The 21,364-nt window shown below is 40.0% G+C and overlaps 1 protein-coding gene across 2 annotated transcripts in view; it reads left to right on the forward strand.

The window, feature by feature from the left end:
- tgfbr2b (transforming growth factor beta receptor 2b) overlaps positions 1-21,364 on the forward strand; it is a 42,355-nt gene that overhangs the window by 12,170 nt on the left and 8,821 nt on the right. For both annotated transcript variants that reach the window (XM_026183942.1, XM_026183943.1), the window contains 5 exons: positions 17,509-17,825; positions 17,902-18,150; positions 18,244-18,357; positions 19,024-19,161; positions 21,046-21,187. In XM_026183942.1, the coding sequence (XP_026039727.1) occupies positions 17,509-17,825; positions 17,902-18,150; positions 18,244-18,357; positions 19,024-19,161; positions 21,046-21,187 (960 nt within the window). The remainder of the gene's footprint in view (positions 1-17,508; positions 17,826-17,901; positions 18,151-18,243; positions 18,358-19,023; positions 19,162-21,045; positions 21,188-21,364) is intronic.

Here is a 21,364-nt window from a genome sequence, read left to right on the forward strand (position 1 = left end):
ACAAAAAAGTTTGGTTCCTTCTCTTGGACTTCTTTTTTTGGACAGCAAAAAAGTACAAAGTACAAAAGTACATTCTTTGAAAAATGCGGTGTTTTATATTCTGGTCTCAGTATTTGACTACACAGGAAAAAACACCAGCTTTCAGCTAACCAAATGCAGTTAAGTGTGACACAGTTAAGAGAAAAAGACGCATTTAGCAGATAGATTATTTTATAGTGGCTGCACAGCCCTTCCTGCTGACATGCTTGGCCAGTTCTAAAATGGACCGGCTGTTAGAACAGCACATCTGTATTCCTTTGTCAAGTGTGTCAGTAGCTCTTTGATTCTCCACATTATTTGTTCAGTCATTCGCCCATCCCTGGTACTTTCATTTATTGATACCCGTTCATTCTGTCATCTTATCACCCCCACCTTCTTCTCCTCCTACGCTAAGCTTGTTTCCAACCACTGACAAGGAAACTGCTGTGCGTACCTTGGCATGTACAGTAAAGCTGCTTGCGAAGTTCAAAATGTTGTGGGCCTACTTTTTTTAGGGTCTCATTACGGTTGCTACTGTCTTGTGGAATGATTTGAGAATCCACCGTCACCGCAAACAGGAAGTGGAAACGCAATACTCACACGTAATGATGTTTGGGGAATCCTCAGTGTGGTCATAGAAACACAGCTGGGTTCTGTGTGCCTCTCACAGTGCTGAGAGGAAAAAGTGGGTCTTTCTCAGTGTGTGTGTGCGCGCGCATTGTCGTGTAGGCCAGCCGCACTGTAGAGCTCAGACATATGGTTTCCTGTCTGTGTTTAACTCGAATCAGAAACATCTCTTGCACATGGTGAAAGGCTGCGTAGACTTGCAGCACCTCTGTGATGAAGTACAGCTGTTTACTGTTCTCCTGCGTCAGTCTTCTTCTTCCCACCTTATTGACTAAACCGTATCTTTAAGTTGCTTTGTGCACATGCTTCAGCTAATGTGGGCAGGATGGTTACAAACTGAAACACATCAAAACACCTGCGAGCTGCATTTGCTAAGCCTGAGCTGCTGCTTTGTTTCCTTTAAATTCTCGCTTCATTTGTGTCCCTAACATGTAGCAATACCATGCAGAGGCTTTTGGATTCATGAGCTTTGACAAGTCTCAGCCTCCTGACATTCAGTTGTCTACCTTTGTTGCATTGTGTCTGTATCTAGTCACTTTCAAAATCACAGCTTAGACAGGCTACACATGCCATCTTCATTAGGTAAGACTTGAAAAGTGCTGTACAACATCTGTACCTAAGTGCTTTCGATCTGAGATTCACACTCTCATGAAAAGGTTGGAGACCAACTTGTGCCCAATGATACTTTGATCAATCCATGTTTTTTACTTTCATCTCAACATTTGAGGTTTGGCAGGTATACTGTTAGTTATATAACCATGTTAGACCATTTATTGATTTTTAAACAACACAAGTGGATAAAAACAGGGAAAAAAAGAAGTTAAAATGTGTGCTGCATTTGAAAGTAAACCTAGCTACAGTCTACAGCTAGGTAAAGTAGACTTTCTACTAAAGTTTATTAAATGTCCTGGTGGATTGGCTCATGATAGGAAAAGAAATGACTCTGGGAAGTGTTATGCTGGAATTTTCTCATGCTTAGATAATTTCAGTAAAACATGCAAGTTTATGTTTTGGTCCCTTACAGTACATCAACCATAAGTACCTTCTACCTGGGCCTGTGATGATGAGCTTCACAAATCCAGCAAAAACATACTTGTTGCCACGATTTAGTGGGTTTTTGTTTCTACTCGAGCAAAACATGACGTTCACGGCCTCCTCAACAAACAGCAATTCCCCGGGGACAAAATGAGCTCTCATTTTTCACTCACTGCACACGTTTCATAAACATGCTGAGATGCTCATTTTCTCTTTAGTAAGTGAGAATGTTTTCTTCTTGTGTGCGGTCTGTGTGGGTTATAAAGCTGTCTGAAGTCTGATATCTGAATTCATCAGCTCCTCCTTCTGATTTTGGCAAGTTCAAGTGTTCTGTCAAGGATGTATACAGCACTTTGTGTAAATCGTAATCAATCTTTCTGAAACACACCCGCACACATACACACACACACACACTGAGTTCCCATAGGGTAAGGGTTGTGGTTCCTTCCTCCCATTGAGGATGCATGCAGCAGGAAGTCCTTGTTTGTTTGCTGGACCGCTGCCATGGCTTCCTCCCCTCCAAATACCTCACATTGTTCTGCCCCTGCGTTACATTCTTGTGACATGCTTGCAACAGCATTTGTGCATCTGGTTTATTGCTTGAGAGCAACACATGTGGATTCTCCCGAGTGAGAGTGAGCGTATTTGTGTCACAGTGAGGGAGTGAACATTGTGATCCCACAGCAGCGAACGCAAACAGGGCTCATTGTGTTCAGCGAGAGGCCTGTTAGGAATAAATCAGATGGGGAAGTGTTTGCTGTGTTGTCACTGACACAGTGTGGTAAGATGACAAAATAGATCAGTGCTGCTGTTCATCAAAGCCACTTACAGCGAGATCCACAGCTGTGTCCACTTTAGAGATTTAGCCACGGGGTATTAGCCCTGCTAATCTTTCATGTTGGCTAAATAAAGCTTTAACGCTCCACTAATCATTATTTTTATAATAATAATGGCTCACATAGCTATACTGAGAGGTATTGCCTATAATAAGGAAGCCACAGAAAATTATCACCTAAGGTTACTTAATTTCTCGATTCTGCAGAATTTTATATTCCTCATGATTGTATTTTTTGGGGGGGCTCATATTTTTACACTTCTCTGCATTCTCGCTAACCTTGTGTCCACATTCAACACCCAGCTGAAACAGCATAAAGATGTATGCGAATGCCAAAATCTACCCAACACTGACAAAGGGAAGCATTTAGAGGCAGATATTTTGCTGCTGATGGTGAGGATTCAAGGAGCTTTATTGTCATTTCCTTCCACTTCATGTAAACGTGATGCAAATGACAATAAATAGGGCTGGGCTATATCATACCATTCACGATAATACCGGTGTAATTTTGGGCAACGATAGGAAAATGACATATCGCGATAGAATATGGGTAAAACACGCATGCGCAGTGCCTTTGTTTACATACGCACATGGCGGCGACGCAGAATGAGAAGAGCGAAAGTGGATCGTTAAATGAAACGGATGAACCAGAATTGGTTTGTAAAAATGCTGCAACTTCAGTGGTGTGGGACTGGTTTAGCTTTTGTCCGTCAGATGCACAACAAAGCACTATTTTTGGTAGAGCATGCTAGCGGGCCGTCGTTATTACCGTGTTTTTTGGAAAATACGGCACACTTAAAATCAATCCTTTGATTTTCTGAAAATCGACAGCGCCCCTTATAATCCCGTGTGCCTTATGTATGAACTCTGGTTGTGTTTACTGACCTCGAAACGATTTTATGTGGTACACGGCGCTCAGCAATCTGTCAAATGTTTTAGTGCGACTTTGCTAAGCTACGAAGCCGCACCGCTTGATGGATTGTTGGAGCATTACGGCATCGTAGGCAGGAGCCTCGCGGAGTGATACGTACTGTGCTTCAACATAATATTACCGTATTGTGTGTGTATAACCTCTTTTTAAGTTTTGTGGATATTATACATGGTTATGCTGAGGATATGTCGGCCAATTTCCGCTGGAAATACCTTTTGGTTAGACTGTCAGCAAGGAATTTGCACTGTTACATTTTTATAGAACTTTAATGCACATGAAAAACAGCTGCTTGTTTAAGTGAAAATACATTGATGGGGTTTTTTGCACTAATAAAGTTGTGGAGTTGTAAAGTATTTTGTCTAGTGTCAATTATATCGTCAGTTATATCGTTATTGCAAATTTTCAAATGTATATTGTGATAAATACTTTTGGTCACATCGCTCTGCTCTAACAATAAAGCCCCTTAAATCCTTGAATCAAAACACTAAAAGGAGAGCAGATATTAGAGTACCTAAGTTCAAACAAACCAGACACAAGTCCTAATATAGATAAATGGACATATCCTGTGTCCTGTGTCATTGGCCACCCACTGTACAACCAACAAACCAAACAGAAATGTAGCACTTTGGTCGGACACCAAACAGGATTTAAGATTCAAGACTTCTTATTGTCATTATGCAACCATAACACTGTATTATTGTAGGGTATTTACCTCACAATATAAAGTGCCTTAAGGCAGCTATAAGTATAAATACAAAACATGACATATTCAATTCAATTCAACTCAATTTTATTTATACAGTGCCAAATCACAACAACAGTTGCCTCAAGGTGCTTTATATTGTAAGGTAGACCCTACAATAATACAACAAAGAAAAACCGAACAAAAAAAAAAAAAAACTGTGGCGACAGTGGGAAGGAAAAACTCGCTTTTAACAGGAAGAAACCTCCGGCAGAACTAGGCTCAGGGAGGGGCGGGGCCATCTGCTGCGACCAGTTGGGGTGAGAGAAGGAAAACAGGATAAAGACATGCTGTGGAAGAGAGACAGAGATTAATAACAGATATGATTCAGTGCTGAGTGAGTGAGAAAGGTGACTGAAAAAGAAACACTCAATGCATCACGGAAATCTCCCAGCAGCTCACACCTATTGCAGCATAACTAAGGGAGGATTCATGGTCTCCTCTCTCTCACACACACATACATATACATATATATATAATGTGTGTATATACACACATTATATATATATGTATATGTATGTGTGTGTGAGAGAGAGGAGACCATGCAAACGACACACACAAAATCCCTGGCTGGACGGTGGATTTGAATCCAGGTTCTTCTTCCTGTAAAGCAGTAGTGCTAACCACCACACCACCACCCTCTTTGATTTCTATGATTCAATAGCACTTGGGAAAAAAGACACATAGTAGGTAACTGTCCTCTTTGGTAAATCTTAAAGCACGTTTACAACTTTTCTATTCTTCGCATTAACATTTCTGTAATAATTTCACCCACTCATTTTTTTTTAAATAAATCAGCCACATTACACCATTTTTAACATTTACGTGTGGGGTAGATGTCACAATTTTCAAACAGATTTAAATGACAGTGTCTCCTCAGATTCAGTGTTACAGCAACAGTGGTTTGAGCATGACTGATCACACTCTACCATCCAATAAGTCTGACTGTTTTTAACAAAGCCCAGAGAGAAAGCCTATTTAAAACCAACTCAGTTTAATTGGTTATTAATAAGTGTATATTAAAGACTGGCTTCCAGAAAACAATAGCCTTATGTCTGGTGCATTTTATTGACCTGTAGTAGCCTGGTAAAAAAACAACAACAACAACAACAAAAAAAACGCATCAGTTGTTTCAGGAATTGGCCCAAAGCTATTGCAAATCGTACCAAATCTCACTTTTGAATCCTCATTTTGACTCCCTGCATTTTCTCAGTCACTGTGTCAAGAGCATAAAAAGTGGTCAGAGATGATCCCTTGCACCCTGACAAGGCTGAACTTCTTTATCTGAAGTGACAGTTGCTTTTAATTAGGAGCCTTGTAAAAACGATTCGGCATGGACTAACGCCGCCCTCCAGTCAGTATCAGCTGCACATGTGTTTTGACGCTTGTGGATTCTTTTGAGTGAGAGGCGAGGATAGTAAATACTGCCTTGCCATAATAACGTGCTATTTTTTATGCTGTATTCACAGCTGTGTTCTTGTGAAGCTACAATCAATTGATTTTTTTACTTACGGTATATTTTTGCACAGATGTCGCCTGGTCTCTTCCAAGTAATCTCTTCCTTTATTTTGGCATCGCTCATGATAAACACTATTTCCTCATGACATGGAGAGGGGATTTTTGGTGCCAGTGAGGTCTCTATTTTGATGACAACGAATAACAATAGATAACAGTGGGAAATGGAAAAAATAATGATAATTACAACGGCTTCTTTATCCAGCTTGAAAAAAAAGGAAAGAGAAGACTGACCTTTTTTCCAAGATGTACTTTTTAAAATCCTTCCTCCTTAACTATGGAATCTTGGCTTGTCATCAGTGAGTACATCAGTCATTCAGTTACACAGCAGAGCGCTTTATAGAGAAATGACTCAAGCAGGCCAACTCTTAGACCCATAAAAAGAAGGAAATGGGAAGGACAGTGTGAGACTAAAAGAATGGTAGCCAGAACAGACACTGAGATGGGAAGATGAGATGGAAACAGAGCAAGTTGGAGGAAGGGGATGTTGGAGCTAAAGAGATATGAACCATGTTTATGGTGTAGTCTGAGCTTTGGAGCCTGCTGTTACCATAACAAGTAAATAGTAAGTATGATACTCGGTTTTAGTTGGTGTTACCAGCCTGTCTGCGGCTGGTGAAGCATGGCCACAATCACACACACACATAATATGATACCAGCCTGGATAAAGCCAGGTTATTTTTACACATTTGGGAGGATTCAGACTCCACCAACAGTTTAAGTCTCAAATCAAATATTCTGACGTGAATATTTATTTATTAAATGGACATGTGACTCTAACGCCAAAGCTACAGTTACTTCTTTTTTTGGTTTGTTTGTTTTATTCTGTTGAGGAAGCAGACGTCCATATCAAAAGACAAATTATCACTGTACAGGCTGAGCCATTTATATGGATACACCGTAATAAAATGGGAATGGTTGTTGATATTAAAGTCCTGTTTGTGGCACATTAATATATGTGAGGGGGCAAACTCCTCAAGATGGGTGATGACCATGGTGGGCATTTAGAAGTCGGCCATCTTGGATACAACTTTTGTTTTTTCAATAGGAAGAGGGCCATGTGACACATCAAACTTATTGGTAATGTCACAAGAAAAACAATGGTGTGGTTTCAACGTAACTTTATTCTTTCATGAGTTATTTACAAGTTTCTCTTTGTTCACAGCCATTGGCATGTCGAAGAGGTTAACACGTGAGGAGCGGATCGAAATTGTGTTGATATCTGGTGAACGCAGTAACCGGGTCATTGCAGCAGATTTCAATGCAAGACACCCTACGAGACCACCCATCTCCCATGCTACAGTTAGCAAACTGCTTGCTAAGTTTCGTGAAACTGGTTCAGTTTTGGATTTGCCAAAATGTGGACGCAAGAAAACTGTCACTAATTAAGAAACATCAGTGGCTGTCCTAGCTTCATTCAGCAAGAGCCCACAGCGTAGAACTCGCTGCATGTCACTGGAGAGTGGCATTAGTCAGTACAACTAATGGACCCACTATCGTTGTACAACGATAGTGGGTCCATTCTTCATCAATGGAAACCTCAAGGCCACTGGATATTTGAAATTGCTACATGATGATGTGTTTCTCTCTTTATGCACTGAAGCTGGCACATTCCCTGAGTTTTTCCAGCAAGATGGTGCACCGCCACATTATGGATGCCAGGTCCGAGCATTCCTAGATAAACAGTTTCCTGGAAAGTGGATTGGTCTTCGTCGGCCAGTTGAATGGCCCACAAGGTCTCCCAATCTGACCCCCTTAGACTTTTATCTTTGAGATCATCTGAAGGCAATTGTCTATGGTGTGAAGATACGAAATGTGCAGCACCTGAAACTACGGATACTGGATGCCTGTGCTGGCATTTCTCCTGTGTGAAGAGTGGGAGAAGAGGGTTGCACTGACAATCCAACACAATGGGCAGCACAATAAACACATTTTATAAGTGGTCAGAAACTTGTAAATAACTCATGAAAGAATAAAGTTACGTTGAAACCAAGCACACCATTGTTTTTCTTGTGACATTACCAATAAGTTTGATGTGTCACATGGTCCTCTTCCTATTGAAAAAACAAAAGTTGTATCCAAGATGGCCGACTTCTAAATGGCCACCATGGTCACCACCAATCTTGAGGAGTTTGCCCCCTCACATATACTAATGTGCCACAAACAGGACTTTAATATCACCAACCATTCCCATTTTATTGCGGTGTATCCATATAAATGGCCCACCCTTATAACACAATGCAAGTGTATTGTAATATTGAGTATTTTTAATCTGATAAATATTGCATACAGCTGGAAATGTTGGTCTCTATTATAATGTGTTATAAATATTTGACTAATGACATTGTATCATTTCAGGATATCAACCATATTTTCTTTTTAACCCTTTAAGACCTACCATAGAACCAAGTCCGCCAGAGCTTATATTATATTTTTACATGTTGTAGTGCCATTTTTGGGAGCATTTCAAGTTGCTATACATCAATACAACCACTATAGCCCAAATTTTAATAATATGTATGCATTAAGTGCATAGTAATTACATAAATTGCAAAAAAGTGAAATAAACTACAAAAAAATTGAAAATAGTTTTGTCTTTTTAACATATATTTCTAGTTAGAGAAATTTAAGAGGCTTATCCCTCAAAACTGTAAATACAAAAAAGTTGCACAAAATAGTTTCCCACCACAGGAAATTTATTTTGAGTGCCTTCATAGTTTTATTTTTGAAATACACCAATTTTTATATACTGCAGAAAAAACGAAAATAAATATTATAATGCAAATTTGCAAAAAAACAGCATTTGCATCAAAATAAACTACTTCCAGCAGTGCAATTTGACTTCTAAGCATCCCAGAAACGACACAGAAAGTCATAAAGTCAAACACAACCTTTAAAAACACTAGTAGTAACACTACTAGTAAATAACACTAGTATATGCTTGTATCGGCCCTGGAGGTAAAAAAACAAAAACAAAAACAACTACATTTCCGTGAAAATGACGTCACTTCCGGTTTCGGACGGGTAATGGCGGACATGTGATAGTTCGCGCTGACGTAGCGCTGACGAAAATAAAGTGACAATTATGAATCACTTAATATGATAAGGAGATTCTGCAGGTCATTAATCAATGTATAAAACTAAAATAAAATGTATTTTTAGTGACACAAGATACAAATATGGAAGCAAGATGTATAATTAGAATTATTTATAATAAATATGAATAAATCATTGCAATTTCTTTAACATAAAGAATAACTAAATCCTTCAGGACAATGTCACATCAATGCACTGAACTCACTATGTTATCCACCTAACAGTCTCCACATGTTCTCACTGTAATTTCCCCTCATGAATGAATTTATGCTGCACTAATGTGAATGTTTGCAGGGAAATCAAACGCATTTCACACGCAGTACTCGAGCTGACTTACCTTTGTTTAAATGACGACTTGTACGCGCTGATTCCACAGATAAGGTACGAAAATATGTCAGGCTACGTCAATAGCGGTTGGTCTTCAGGGTTTATACTCCACGGCCGTATTTCATACGGGTCCACATTTCCAATGCACGCTATTTTTTGCAAGTACCGCTGCTTCACCTCTGAACGAAATCGGTCTCTATACAGTCCATTCTCTTCTGAGTTGCTTTTAAGCATCTTGTAATCGTCGTTCCAACACAGTGTGTTTGTTTTGATTCGTAGACCCCGAAAATGGTGCCGCACTCCAACAATGCATTGCGGCGTGACGTCAACTCCAAAGCCCTATCCGGTTGTTAAGTGATGACGTGACGAATCCTACTTCCGGTCCTAAAGTAGTCTGCGTTTAATATGGCTTTTGTGTTGTTAACATGTTTAATGTTTTGTATTTTCTATTTAATCTCAAAAAGCTCCTAAAACAGTCGGTGATCACTGTTGACCTCCCTCGGCTTTTATTACCGCTAATCATTTATATAAGCTCAGTTTTTAAAACCTTAGGATGTAACTACAGCCCAGCCCATGCAGCAGTATATGAATGACTAACCTCGTATTGTGGATGGATTATCTCAGTTGTTCTCCTGGCTGAAGTTTGGTCCTTTTACAGCATCCTGCCATGCGATTACATTTGTTCCTGACCACCGAGAACATTCACGTTAACTTTTATCGAGTGGAAAAAAAGTTAGCTTGTTTATATTATGCTAACTTAGCTGTGTCACTAGCAGTCATGTAGCACATCATTATATACCAGCTAGCCAAACTTCAGTAACCCTACAAACGTCACTGCTGTTTAGTTTTCTGTCTTCATTTATGTCGGAAGTGATAACAGAGCTGTACGTTTTAATTTGTTTCCAAAACCCCGCAGTCAGGACATGCTATATTGTATTTAGATAGAAGCTAGCGACCTAACTTCCTGCTAACTTCTAACTCTGTTAAATGTCATAAATTCCCTTTTCATGGATGCCTGGATGTTAAACTCAATTGTTACACCTGGTAGAGCAGAACGCTGATCATTTTATTAAAGATGATAATAAAATGATCAGCGTTCTCATTACTCTCAGTAATGCCATAGTGATCGTTTGATATATGGACCTGCAGCGGAGTTTAGGCCCAGACACGGCTAGTGACGTCAGACTTAACGACCGGATTCCAACGTAGGAAGTGTTATGAACAGCTGATCAGATCGGCAAAGTGTGTTTCTGGAATATTATGTTTTTGTTGCTGCAAGCGCTTTTTATGCAATTTTTGCAAAGCTATATGTGGAAGGAAACCATGACCTAGGACAAGCTAATGGCTTGGTTTCATATGCAAAAAAATTATTGCGCTAGCTCATGTGGTTGCAGTGCTACCGGGATTTAAAAATAGTTACGCAAAACGGAGCGTCCCTGCTCCGACTGGCTTTAAAGTTAACCCTTTAAATAAGACAGAATAATACTTTGTTAATAAGCATTTCATAAGGATTTGTAACTAGCATCTTACCTTTTGACATTTTAACACAACATATATATATATACTCATTATTCACATAATAGCATAAACTCTTTAATAATAACAAAAAACTTAATGTTACAAAGCACTCAACCAAACAATAATGAAAATAGATTTTCGTATGATATAATGACATAACACAGATATTGTGGCTTAATGCTGACCCAGACAAACTCTGCCTAATGAGGTAGAGCAAAACAGCAACGCTGAGCATTGTAAACCTAGTCCTGGAATTAAAAGATGCGAAAATGGTTGGCAGTTAAGTGGGTAACTACCTAAAACAAGGTAGTTGCAGTAGGCTAACGCTAGATTTTAAAAAAGAACTTACTTCCTTATGTTTCTTTCGGTTGGAGGTGGAATTGTTTGACGCTGAGAGCAGCTTGGTTTGCATTGCACGGTCAGATTTCGTCCATCCCTTACTTCTTTAAATAAGAAGTAGTGTCAGAATTTCCAAGTAAGAAATGTATTCCTTTCCGTGCACTGGTGGTTCTGTTGTGCTGGCTCCGGGTCCATTGTGTAGCTGACTCCACCAACATTTGACAGGACGCTTACATTAGAGCCTCTTATTTCGTGTTTTGTTACGGTTTCCAGCAATGAGTGGAAATGCCAACATGAGAGAGGGGATAGCCTAACATATGAAAAAACCACCATGTAATCCATTAATTTCAACAAAGCAACTGTATTCTAATTATCACCTATTTAAGCATTAACTGTAATGGCATACAGCGGGCAGGGATAGCTCAGTAGGTAAAGCGGTTGCCCCATGTTAGGAAGGTCAGGGGTTCGAATCCCCTGAACGGCTACCCTGAGGTACCCTTGAGCAAGGCACCATCCCCACACGCTGCTCCCCGGGCGCTGCACTGGTGGCTGCCCACTGCTTCACTGAGTGAATGGGTTAAATGCAGCGAAGAATTTCCCCACGGGGATCAATAAAAGTGTTCATTATTATTATACGGTTACTCATATTTTGTATTTTAAATACGTCACAGTTACTCCCCAACACTGGTGCTACAGTATCAATCATAAACCTACTGGAGCACTCTCTTATCAGTTTCCGGCCAAAACTCCCTTGTCTAGACATCATAAAGCTATCACTTGTTAAACATTACATCATCCCTCACTCGATACCTGTTATAGGCTCCATACCTGTGTTATGCTTGGTTCAGCAAATGCATTAGGAACAGGCAAAGCTGGGAGCTTTCTTTCAGAGAGCGGTGAGGAGAATTTACACCACATTTACTTTTAAATCTGAACCCTCAGCTTTCCATTACGTGACCAGATAATTACCAAAATCAGGGGCTATGAATGGAAATGTTCAAACAAATCAGGATGAATACTGATATTTAAAGTGTTTTGCTGGCACAGTAAACAATCTGGCACAGTGGAAGCCCTGTTGGAAGTGTGCTTCTGCTTACACTCTGTTTATAATGGCTGCCATCTATCCACCCATCACCTGTTTTAAACATGAAATCATGTCTGGCTCTGTCTTTTTTCCAGTGAAAATAGTTCCTCTTTAAAATCCAGCTCGTAACTTCACTAAGCGTAGTAAGCAAGTAAGTAATTAGCAATTGGTCAAAGCATTAAAAGTGTGATTCAGAGATGGCAGGTTCAGTAATCCCAGAATTCACTTCCTGACACATGAATACACACTGATGATGTGAGTAATTACAGGCCGGAGGCAGGGATGCCTGCATTTGGCCAAATTATGTGTCAAACCTCTTTAAACGCCGCCTGAGAACACTTTGGCATCCTGATTGGAAAAGGCAACATGATTGTAATTGCCAGTTTGTCTTGGCACTGCGTGATTGGCTGTTTCTACCTGAAACACACACCCTTACACACTCCAAACATGGCTGCAAGACAACAAGGAAATAAACTTAAAACCCCAAAAACCTCTAAGCAGTCTTAAAACCCTTAAAGCATACACACATGTACAGACACTAGGAATTTGAGTAGAAATGCCATGTCTGACTGGCTGGTTGGCTTATTTTGCAACTAACTTTACTACTGGTCTTTTGAAGTTGTCTCAAGCCTAAAAAAAAACCACTGCATGAGCTTGTGTTGGGTATTTTTGATTCACTGCATCTGCGGTTTTGCCCGAAGTGATCTCAAAAAGTTTTAGTGCTGTATGCCCACATACACAAATACACACCTACATGCTCACAACCACAAAAATGAACACAATACTCGTTCCTCTTTTACTTTGCTGAAGAGAAAGCACATCAGGCAGTTTAAATCGGACAGTTAATGACGCTCTGTGATGTGGGCCCAGCAGTTCGTAAGTCACAAAGATCAGAGTGAGCGTTGACATGACAAATACAGTCTTACATTTTTATCTAATGTAATGGTTTCATTTTTGCTAGGCGACATCACAAATAATATGTGTGTTTATGCAGCTCTAAAGCTGACAAAATACAGAAGTGTAGGCTATCAGATCAGTGTCTGTCTGAACTGAACTGAAACCAAACCAGACATTCCAGCAGACAGCTGTAATCTACTATCTGTAGCTAACAAAGTGAGCTCGTTAAGACTAACTACAGGTTCACAGATGGCAAGCTTGCATTTTTGTAGCATTATTATTGTCTTTGTCTTCTTTGGCAAGTTCCCTCTTCAATGCTTGGGACAAAGACAAGGGTTTTATACACTGTTACAAAAAACATCGTAAAACAACGGTAATCTTCCGGCAGCTGGGGCGCCAAAATATGACCGTGAAATAACAGAAAATAACTGTCCCATAAAAATACGGTTATTTCCAGTAATGAAAATACAATTAGTTGCGCTAATTTGACATGGGATCTCGCCTTTTTCAAGTGCCGCTAAACATTAAATCAGGAATATGTTAATGTGATTAAACAATGAAATCATCTATAAATAGGAAAAAAAACATCTTAAAAAAAACGGTAATATTCCGGCAGCTGGGGCGCCAAAATATGACCGTAAAATAACAGAAAATAACTGTCCCATAAAAATACGGTTATTTTCAGTAATGAAAATAGAGTTTGTTGAGCTAATTTGACATGGGATTCTGCCTTTTCCAAGTGCTTTTAGACATTAAATTAGGAACATTTTTACGCGATCAAACGATGAAATTACCTATAAACAAGGTGAATGAATGTGGAAATATGAATCATAATACGTAAATGTACAGAAATATACAGTTAACAGTTGGTTTAAATAATAATTGATTGCATGCCCTGGGACAGAGGCGAGGCTGCCATATCGCACCATCGGCCCCTTTGGCCATCACTAGTAGGCGGTAGGTGAAGAGTCTTGACCACGGACACAACGACGGAGAGCGTCCGAGCCGGGGCGCGAACCGGCAACCTTCTGATCAGAAGGCAAACTGCCAACTCTTGAGCCACGAACGGCCTAACTAGCAGCGATAATAATACTTATGTGCTGTAACACAAGCTTATAGGGATCATGTTATATACTTTTCCATAGCATTACATTTGAATTCAACAGTTCAATCTTTCAAATAACGGACAGATATTTGTGAGATCATGATACATTTGTGAATGTATTTTAACAATCTAAATATGCATATGTACAGACAGATACATTTAATAATCATGACAATCATGTTGTATTACATTACAGTGATTTAACATTTTACATTCAAAATGTGAAGTCAAAGTCTATTTACGTAACTTTAATGATATTCTAGAAGAACAGAACATTACTGTAAAATGCATTAAAATACCTTCATATTAGGGTTTTTTTCCTCTGGTCGCAGCGTTACCCGCGACCTTGTTGTTAGTTCACATTCATTGGCCGATGCTTAGCGTCATGTTATTTATATTAATTGCAATTCCTACCTCTACATTTCTTTTTCAAAATATATAATTAGCACAGCGTGTCCGTTCAATGTTTTACATTGTGGCATGCAGAGAAATCTTAACAAAGAAGCTCACAGAGAGAGATTGAGCTTGTTATTTAACCCCAAGCTGGTAGGGGGAGCTCCTTATTAAAACACTTGCTGTGCTACAATGTGCCTCAAGGATCAACAACTGCACAACAGAAGTCACTCATGGTACAGCACTCTCTCTACAAAACAACAACTGTCAGTGACGCTGCACCACGGCGTAAACACAACATTCAAGATAACAGTTAAAAGTAACGTAACCATAAACAATAGAACAAGAACATCTAAACAGCAGCACATGTCCCAAGGCATGATGGGAGACATTCCTGGATGTATTTTTACGATCTAAATATGCATATGTACAACAAAATATATTTAACAAACAAGTAAATTGTGTTTTATTACATTTACAGTGATGTTATGTTATTTTACATTTGACGTGTCAGATCACAGTCTACTTATGTAAATGTAATGATATTCTAGAAAAACAGTACACAACTGTAAACTACACAGTAAAGTACTTTGACATTACTATTTTTTGGAACAGTGTAGTTTTGCCTTTGTGCACCACCACAGTGGCTCTTAGGTCAAACTATTAATGTGTGATTGAAGTGGCTTTGTGCACTTGGCTTTAATTCAGTTAATTACAAAAAATTACATAAACTCCTTAAGGCTAGCATTTTTAGAGTTTCAACATTCATAACATAAATTTAAAGAAACTTGAATGGAAAATGTTTGGAGCCTAAAGTCTAGAACCCATAGACATCACTAAATGCTCAAAAGTCCAGCAACTGGTTCAATTCAATACATTTCTATTTATATGTCACAAAATCACAATGCCAGTCACTTCAGGGCACTTTATAGAGATAGAGGAAACCCCAAGAATCAGACAACTTGGCGACAGTGAGGGAAAAAAAACATACTTTGAAGAAACTTCCAGCAGAACCAGGCTCAGTGAGGTGCAGCCAAACAAGACGGGATGCTACAGAGTGGTCAACATGGGCAATTCCTAACTTTTTTGAGACATTAGTAAAAAAAAATGGTTAATTTTCTCATTTTGAACATTTGATATGTGAATAAATGTTTTCAAATAATTGCATTTTCTTTCTATTTACATTTATACAGCATCCCAACTTTTTTGGAATTTGGATTGTAATAAACAATAGTTGTAGCTAGGTAGCTTGCTAAAAAGGCCATTGCATAGTGCATTTAACTGTATTTAAATGGACAACAGTTCTCTGCTTTCCAGATGTGGAACCATTCTTATTCATGGCCAGTAGGGGTAGTCAGTTAGTGTCTGGTTTAACAGAAGTTTCAGCTCCCTTGTTCTATGACCTCAGTACATACTTTCCTGATAAGTTTATTACCCAGTTTCAAGTATTACTGAACACAACAGTGCGTTCTGTGTGTAAATGATGGTCCCCAGTAGAGCCTAAAAGGGCAATAAAGTTTATGCTTAGATGGACATGCAGTATCTTCGAAATCTTGGTTGTCAGACAAAACACTGAGCAGACTTCACAACAGTTAGATTCAGTCATGTGTGGCTGAGTCTACATTTTATACATAGTCAGTGATTACATTCAGTCTATGATATACAGAAGAATTCACAGAGTATCAAAGCTCGAAGTTTTTATTTTTGCTCTATATGCTGATGTTTGCTTTGTATACTTTGAGCCTCTATAGTGCTCACTAATACATGTACTGTAAGTGGAAAATCTTACTGCAAAGTAGATGTAGGGTGGAGCATTTTCTTCAATGGTCAGTCCTTGGCCTGACCTCCTTCAGCTCGCCAATGTGGCAGCTTTGCTCAGGAGGGTAATGTTCCCTTGGGACTATGAGTGAGACACTCTTTGAAAAGGTGCCCGGCTAGAGCAGATCAGTCCAGGCCAGGCCAACGCAAGACAGACAAGCGTTTGACTGTTCTTTCACTGCCGCTGGAGCTCCGAGGCTTGGCTGCCATTCTGTCCCAGCTGGCAGTCAGAGTCAGTGGATGGAGTTAATGCTATAGCTCACAAAGCTATAAAGCCTGCTCAAACTGTGAACCTTCTGACTGCACAGTTAGGTCCCTGAAAAGATCAGAAACCAAAAGGTTCAAACTTGCACTTCTTGTTATGATGGACAGTAAAAGATTTCAAGCTGTCTGTGGAGTGGGGAACACAATGATGTTTTTATAGTGCAGGGTGAATGATTTCCCTGTGGTGTCCTCAGTGTGGTGGCAGTGGGAGGAAACTGACGTGTGCTGCTGTTGCATCCACCGCACAGAGCACAGAAACTAGCCTGCGTGTCCTTTTCAGCAAAGGTCGACCCCGGCTTCATTTTAAAGAAAGATCTACTAATTAGTAATAGGTGCCGAAAAAGTTGTGTGAAACTAACATGAGCTGTAAGTACAAGCTGTTCAAATGCAAAAGTTACTTTTCCAGAATCCACTGATCACTGTAGGTTGTTAATGCATCTCACCAAATCAACAATACCAACTAGAATCACATCAGCATCATAAAACAGTCTACTGAAAAACTGACTTTGCATTAATAGCTTCATGACAGTCCCGAGAAGACTATTATGCTCATTCTTTAACAGAGCTCTGACTCACGTTGGCGGTTTCAAAAATATCTACATCTTCCCACCTTAGCTTCAGATAGCTAAGGAAAACTCTGAGCAAACCTGAAGGCGTTTTGTGCAGCAGGGAGAATTTTTTTTTGTTTTAATAACATGACAGCAAATGATGGTGAGTCATTTTTTAACAATATTCTTAACGTATCCTCATAGCTGACTTTCATGATTCAGTTCAAAGTCCACCCACGAGCAGTTTAGCTCTTACATGGGGAATTTTTGCGTTCTGCTACTATCTCGATACATTTCCATTTCTGATGTCACACAACCTTATGTTATCGTTGTGCGTCTTCTTTCTCAGTTGGGACTCATTAGCTTACGCATCTCATGCTCACACTTTTTTCATGTTTTTCATCTTCTCTCCCCAGCTGTGGATCCAACTCCAGATCCACTGGAGTCCAACCACTCTTTGATATCTGCAGTTCTGGTGAGCATGCTGCCCCTGCTGGTGATGGTGATCGCGTTTTTTGGAATGTTCTACTGGTGCAGAATCCATCGGCAGAGGCGTCCCAACCGCCAATGGGAGAGCAGCTTTAACTTTAAGCGTAAGCCAATAGCCGGTGGGCTGGACTGCAGTGACGCCTGCGCCATCATGACAGATGACGATAAGTCCGACAGCAGCTCGACTCATGCCAACAGTCTGAACCACAACACAGAGCCGCTGCCTATAGAGCTGGATCTGCTGGTATGCAAACATATTTGATACATATGTGGAGCTGTGCTGCTTCAAACTCTAATCTTAACTTTTGCTTGTGTCCCAGGTGGGAAAGGGTCGCTTTGCTCAGGTATACAAGGCTAAATTGAAGCAGACTACGTGGAATCAGTTTGAAACAGTAGCTGTAAAGATCTTCCCCTACGAAGAGTACGCCTCCTGGAAGAACGAGAAGGACATTTTCTCCAACACAGACCTCCGACATGAGAATATCCTCCACTTCCTGACAGCTGAGGAGCGGAAGGTGGAGAAACAGTACTGGCTGATCACGGCCTTCCACCCCAAAGGAAACCTACAGGTGAGTGCACAAGTGTCCGGAATATGAAAGTGGTATTACTTAGGTTTGTAACTTCTCAAAATGCTAATACACTGTCACATCTCTGTCTTCTAGGAGTACCTGACACATCACGTGATCAGCTGGCAGGAGCTGCAGGTGTTCAGCAGCTCTCTGGCACGGGGTGTTGCCCACCTCCACAGTGATCGCCTCCCCTGTGGAAGCCCTAAGGTTAAAGATCACAAGTCATATTTAGCAGTAGGGCAGCAATCCATCCATGTGACTGCTATTAGCCACGTTAGCAGCATTCAGATGACACTTGTTCCAATAAAAACACTTCAGCCTGTATTCACCTGTTATGAGTACTGCTGTCCATCAAGTTTTTAGCAAATATTAACTGGATACATCGAATTGTTATAGTGAGACGATGGCATTAATTCAGTTCAGTTAAATTTAGTTTATGCAGTGTAGAAAGTACAGATCCTACACGGTACAAAAAAAACTCATAATCTCTGACAGGAAGAACTCCCTTTAAACAAACAGAAAAAAAATACAAAGTACAGGAGGGAGCAAATAACAGTGAATAACATGCAGGGAGTGAGATGAAGGGAGGTCCTCACAGCAGCCCAAACCTGTAGCACTCTTAGAATTAAGTAAAAATGTCAAATGTAAAGCCAAGAGGGACTTTCTCAGCAACAAATTACAGCTAGATTAAGGTTTTCTAAAAGACACAGGACACAATGCTTAATGCCTGGTGACACTAGGGGAAAAGTCAACAGATCAACATCCTGTAACTCAGGCTACATACATCGTATTATCTCTTTACCATTTTGATCTCTGCTTTCATGCTTATTATTTTTATTCATTTGGACGATCAAGTGTCTGTTATTCTCCTAGGTGCCGATAGTCCACCGAGACCTGAAGAGCTCCAACATCCTGGTGAAAAACGACGGGACGTGCTGTGTTTGTGACTTTGGCCTGGGACTCTGTCTGGACAGCAGCCTGTCAGTGGATGAACTTGCCAACAGTGGACAGGTTAAATATCATTATGGATTCCTCTTTTTAACAAATGGTCTTTAAACACAACTGCCAAGAGATATCAAAAGCATAACCTGCAAATATCTGCGGTAATAGATTTGTAGCTGTCATATCTCACCATATCTGATGAGCGGGTTGTGTTTGTTTTGCCTTCCTCCTACTTCTCCTGAGAATGTGTTTGATTGTTTGCTGACAAAAGAAAACTGACAGACTGATCAGTAATCAAGTGATGAAGGAAGAGGTGCAGTGAGTGCAACCACAACAAAATCCTGGCTGTTCAATCTTTTCTTCCTTTTTGGGGGGGTTTTAACCTCAGCTCATGCGTAGGCCGAAGTATGATTGTTCAATGTCACTATTGGTTCCACTCACAATTAAAAGTTGGAAATTCCCAGCTAGTAGGTTGTAATTATAACTTCCGTGACTGTGTGTGTGTGTCTCTGTCAGATATTATCCTGAGCTTAGGTTTCGGTGTAAATTCTTTTCAATCATGTGTGCGCGTGTGGTCGAACTTTTCTTTGCATAAAAATGCAACTCGTGCAACCACTCGCAAAACCATGTCAGCAGTATTTTTGCATATACAGCACATGGGAAATTTGATGTTATGTAAATCTCAGATGTTTTATGGTTATTAAAGCAGCAGTGAAAAGACAGATTTGGAAAATGCTCATGGTAAGCACTAATGGAACAAATGCATGTAAATGCACTACAAAGCTGTTGAACTGACAGAGTACCTGTGGTGGAAAGGACATAAGTCTTGCATTAGCATTGCAAGAATGAATTTGCATATACAGTCAGCTAGCTTATTTGACCAGTTTGCACATCTAAACTCAAAGCCATTTGGATTACTGCTTGGGTTACTGTGGAACAGTACAAGCCACCGTTTTACTCGTGGGAAAGTAGATGGAATGCAAAACGGTTATGCTAATTGACTTTGATTGACGCACAAACGTCACTTTTAAAGGCAGAAAACTGTTCCACTTTCACTTTCAGCTTATACGTTTCCATTACAGTCCATGATGACTCCAAACTCTACTTTACAAAATCAAAAGAGTCCCAAGATTTGCAAGCATACAGTTGCAAAGACGTGCAAACTATTAGATTTGACGTGCAGCGACTTGATGAGAATGGTATCCCTCTACTTTCAGTAAAAACTGGGAGAGAGTATGTTCTAAATATTCACCTAAGCCACTGAGTTTAAGCTGAGACTTGAAATAATACTTAAATAATTCAACATTGGACTTTAATCTTGTTTGGTTTGAACTCAAACTGATTTCTCCTGACAGGAATTTGTGATTTTGACTTGGAAGTCATTGATTGTCTTGACTTGTGATTTAACGTGAGGCTAAAGATCTTTATTCTGGACGTGACCTTGAATTGAGTTTGTCTTCAGCTGAGACTTAATTTTCTATATCTGCTTTTAGTTAAAACTTTGACAACTTGTTGATCTTGGCTTGGAGGTTGACTATTAAATGTAGGACTCTGCAGACTTGCAAAAAATATATATTGTTCCATGTCTGGCTGTGAAGAAATGCATCTGGAGTATACAGAAACACTGCAGCATAACAGCAACATTGAAAGTTGTCTGGAGCAAACAGTGCAGTAGCTACTATGTGTAATTTAACAGCGCACATCAAACAGATGAATGGCTAGACTAGAATCTCTCTGTTTTATGATGTCAAATGTCATTTCTTTTTCTTACCTGTTTCTGAATGAAGCGAGGAGTGAGTCAGGTCTTCTGCCACTGAGCCAGTGCTTTGATTTATTGCACCAGCACCATTAATCAGGCTTTGAGAGACAGTGTAGTGATAAGGTGATAATCTGTTTAATGCTTGGGTGTGCCTGTTTGTGTGTTAACCCCTGTTTGCTGCCTTTGTTGGGCAGGTGGGCACTGCGCGCTATATGGCACCAGAGGTGCTGGAGGCCCGACTAAATCTGGAGAACATCGAGTCTTTCAAGCAGACTGACATTTACTCCATGGCTCTGGTCCTGTGGGAGATGACGTCAAGGTGTGAAGCTATTGGAGGTCAGTGCACACAGTGCACACTGCACACACATGTAAACACACAAACGTGTTCAGTAATTACCAAGCTGTGGGAAGTATGATGTAATGTAACACATAAGCGCACACTCACTCTCAGAATAAAACAAATCTGCTCAGGTGAAGTGTCTCAGCAACTGAGATGACTCTACAGTGACAGCA

The sequence above is a fragment of the Astatotilapia calliptera genome, chromosome 11 (genome assembly GCF_900246225.1).
Source record: "Astatotilapia calliptera chromosome 11, fAstCal1.2, whole genome shotgun sequence".
NCBI lineage: Eukaryota > Metazoa > Chordata > Actinopteri > Cichliformes > Cichlidae > Astatotilapia > Astatotilapia calliptera.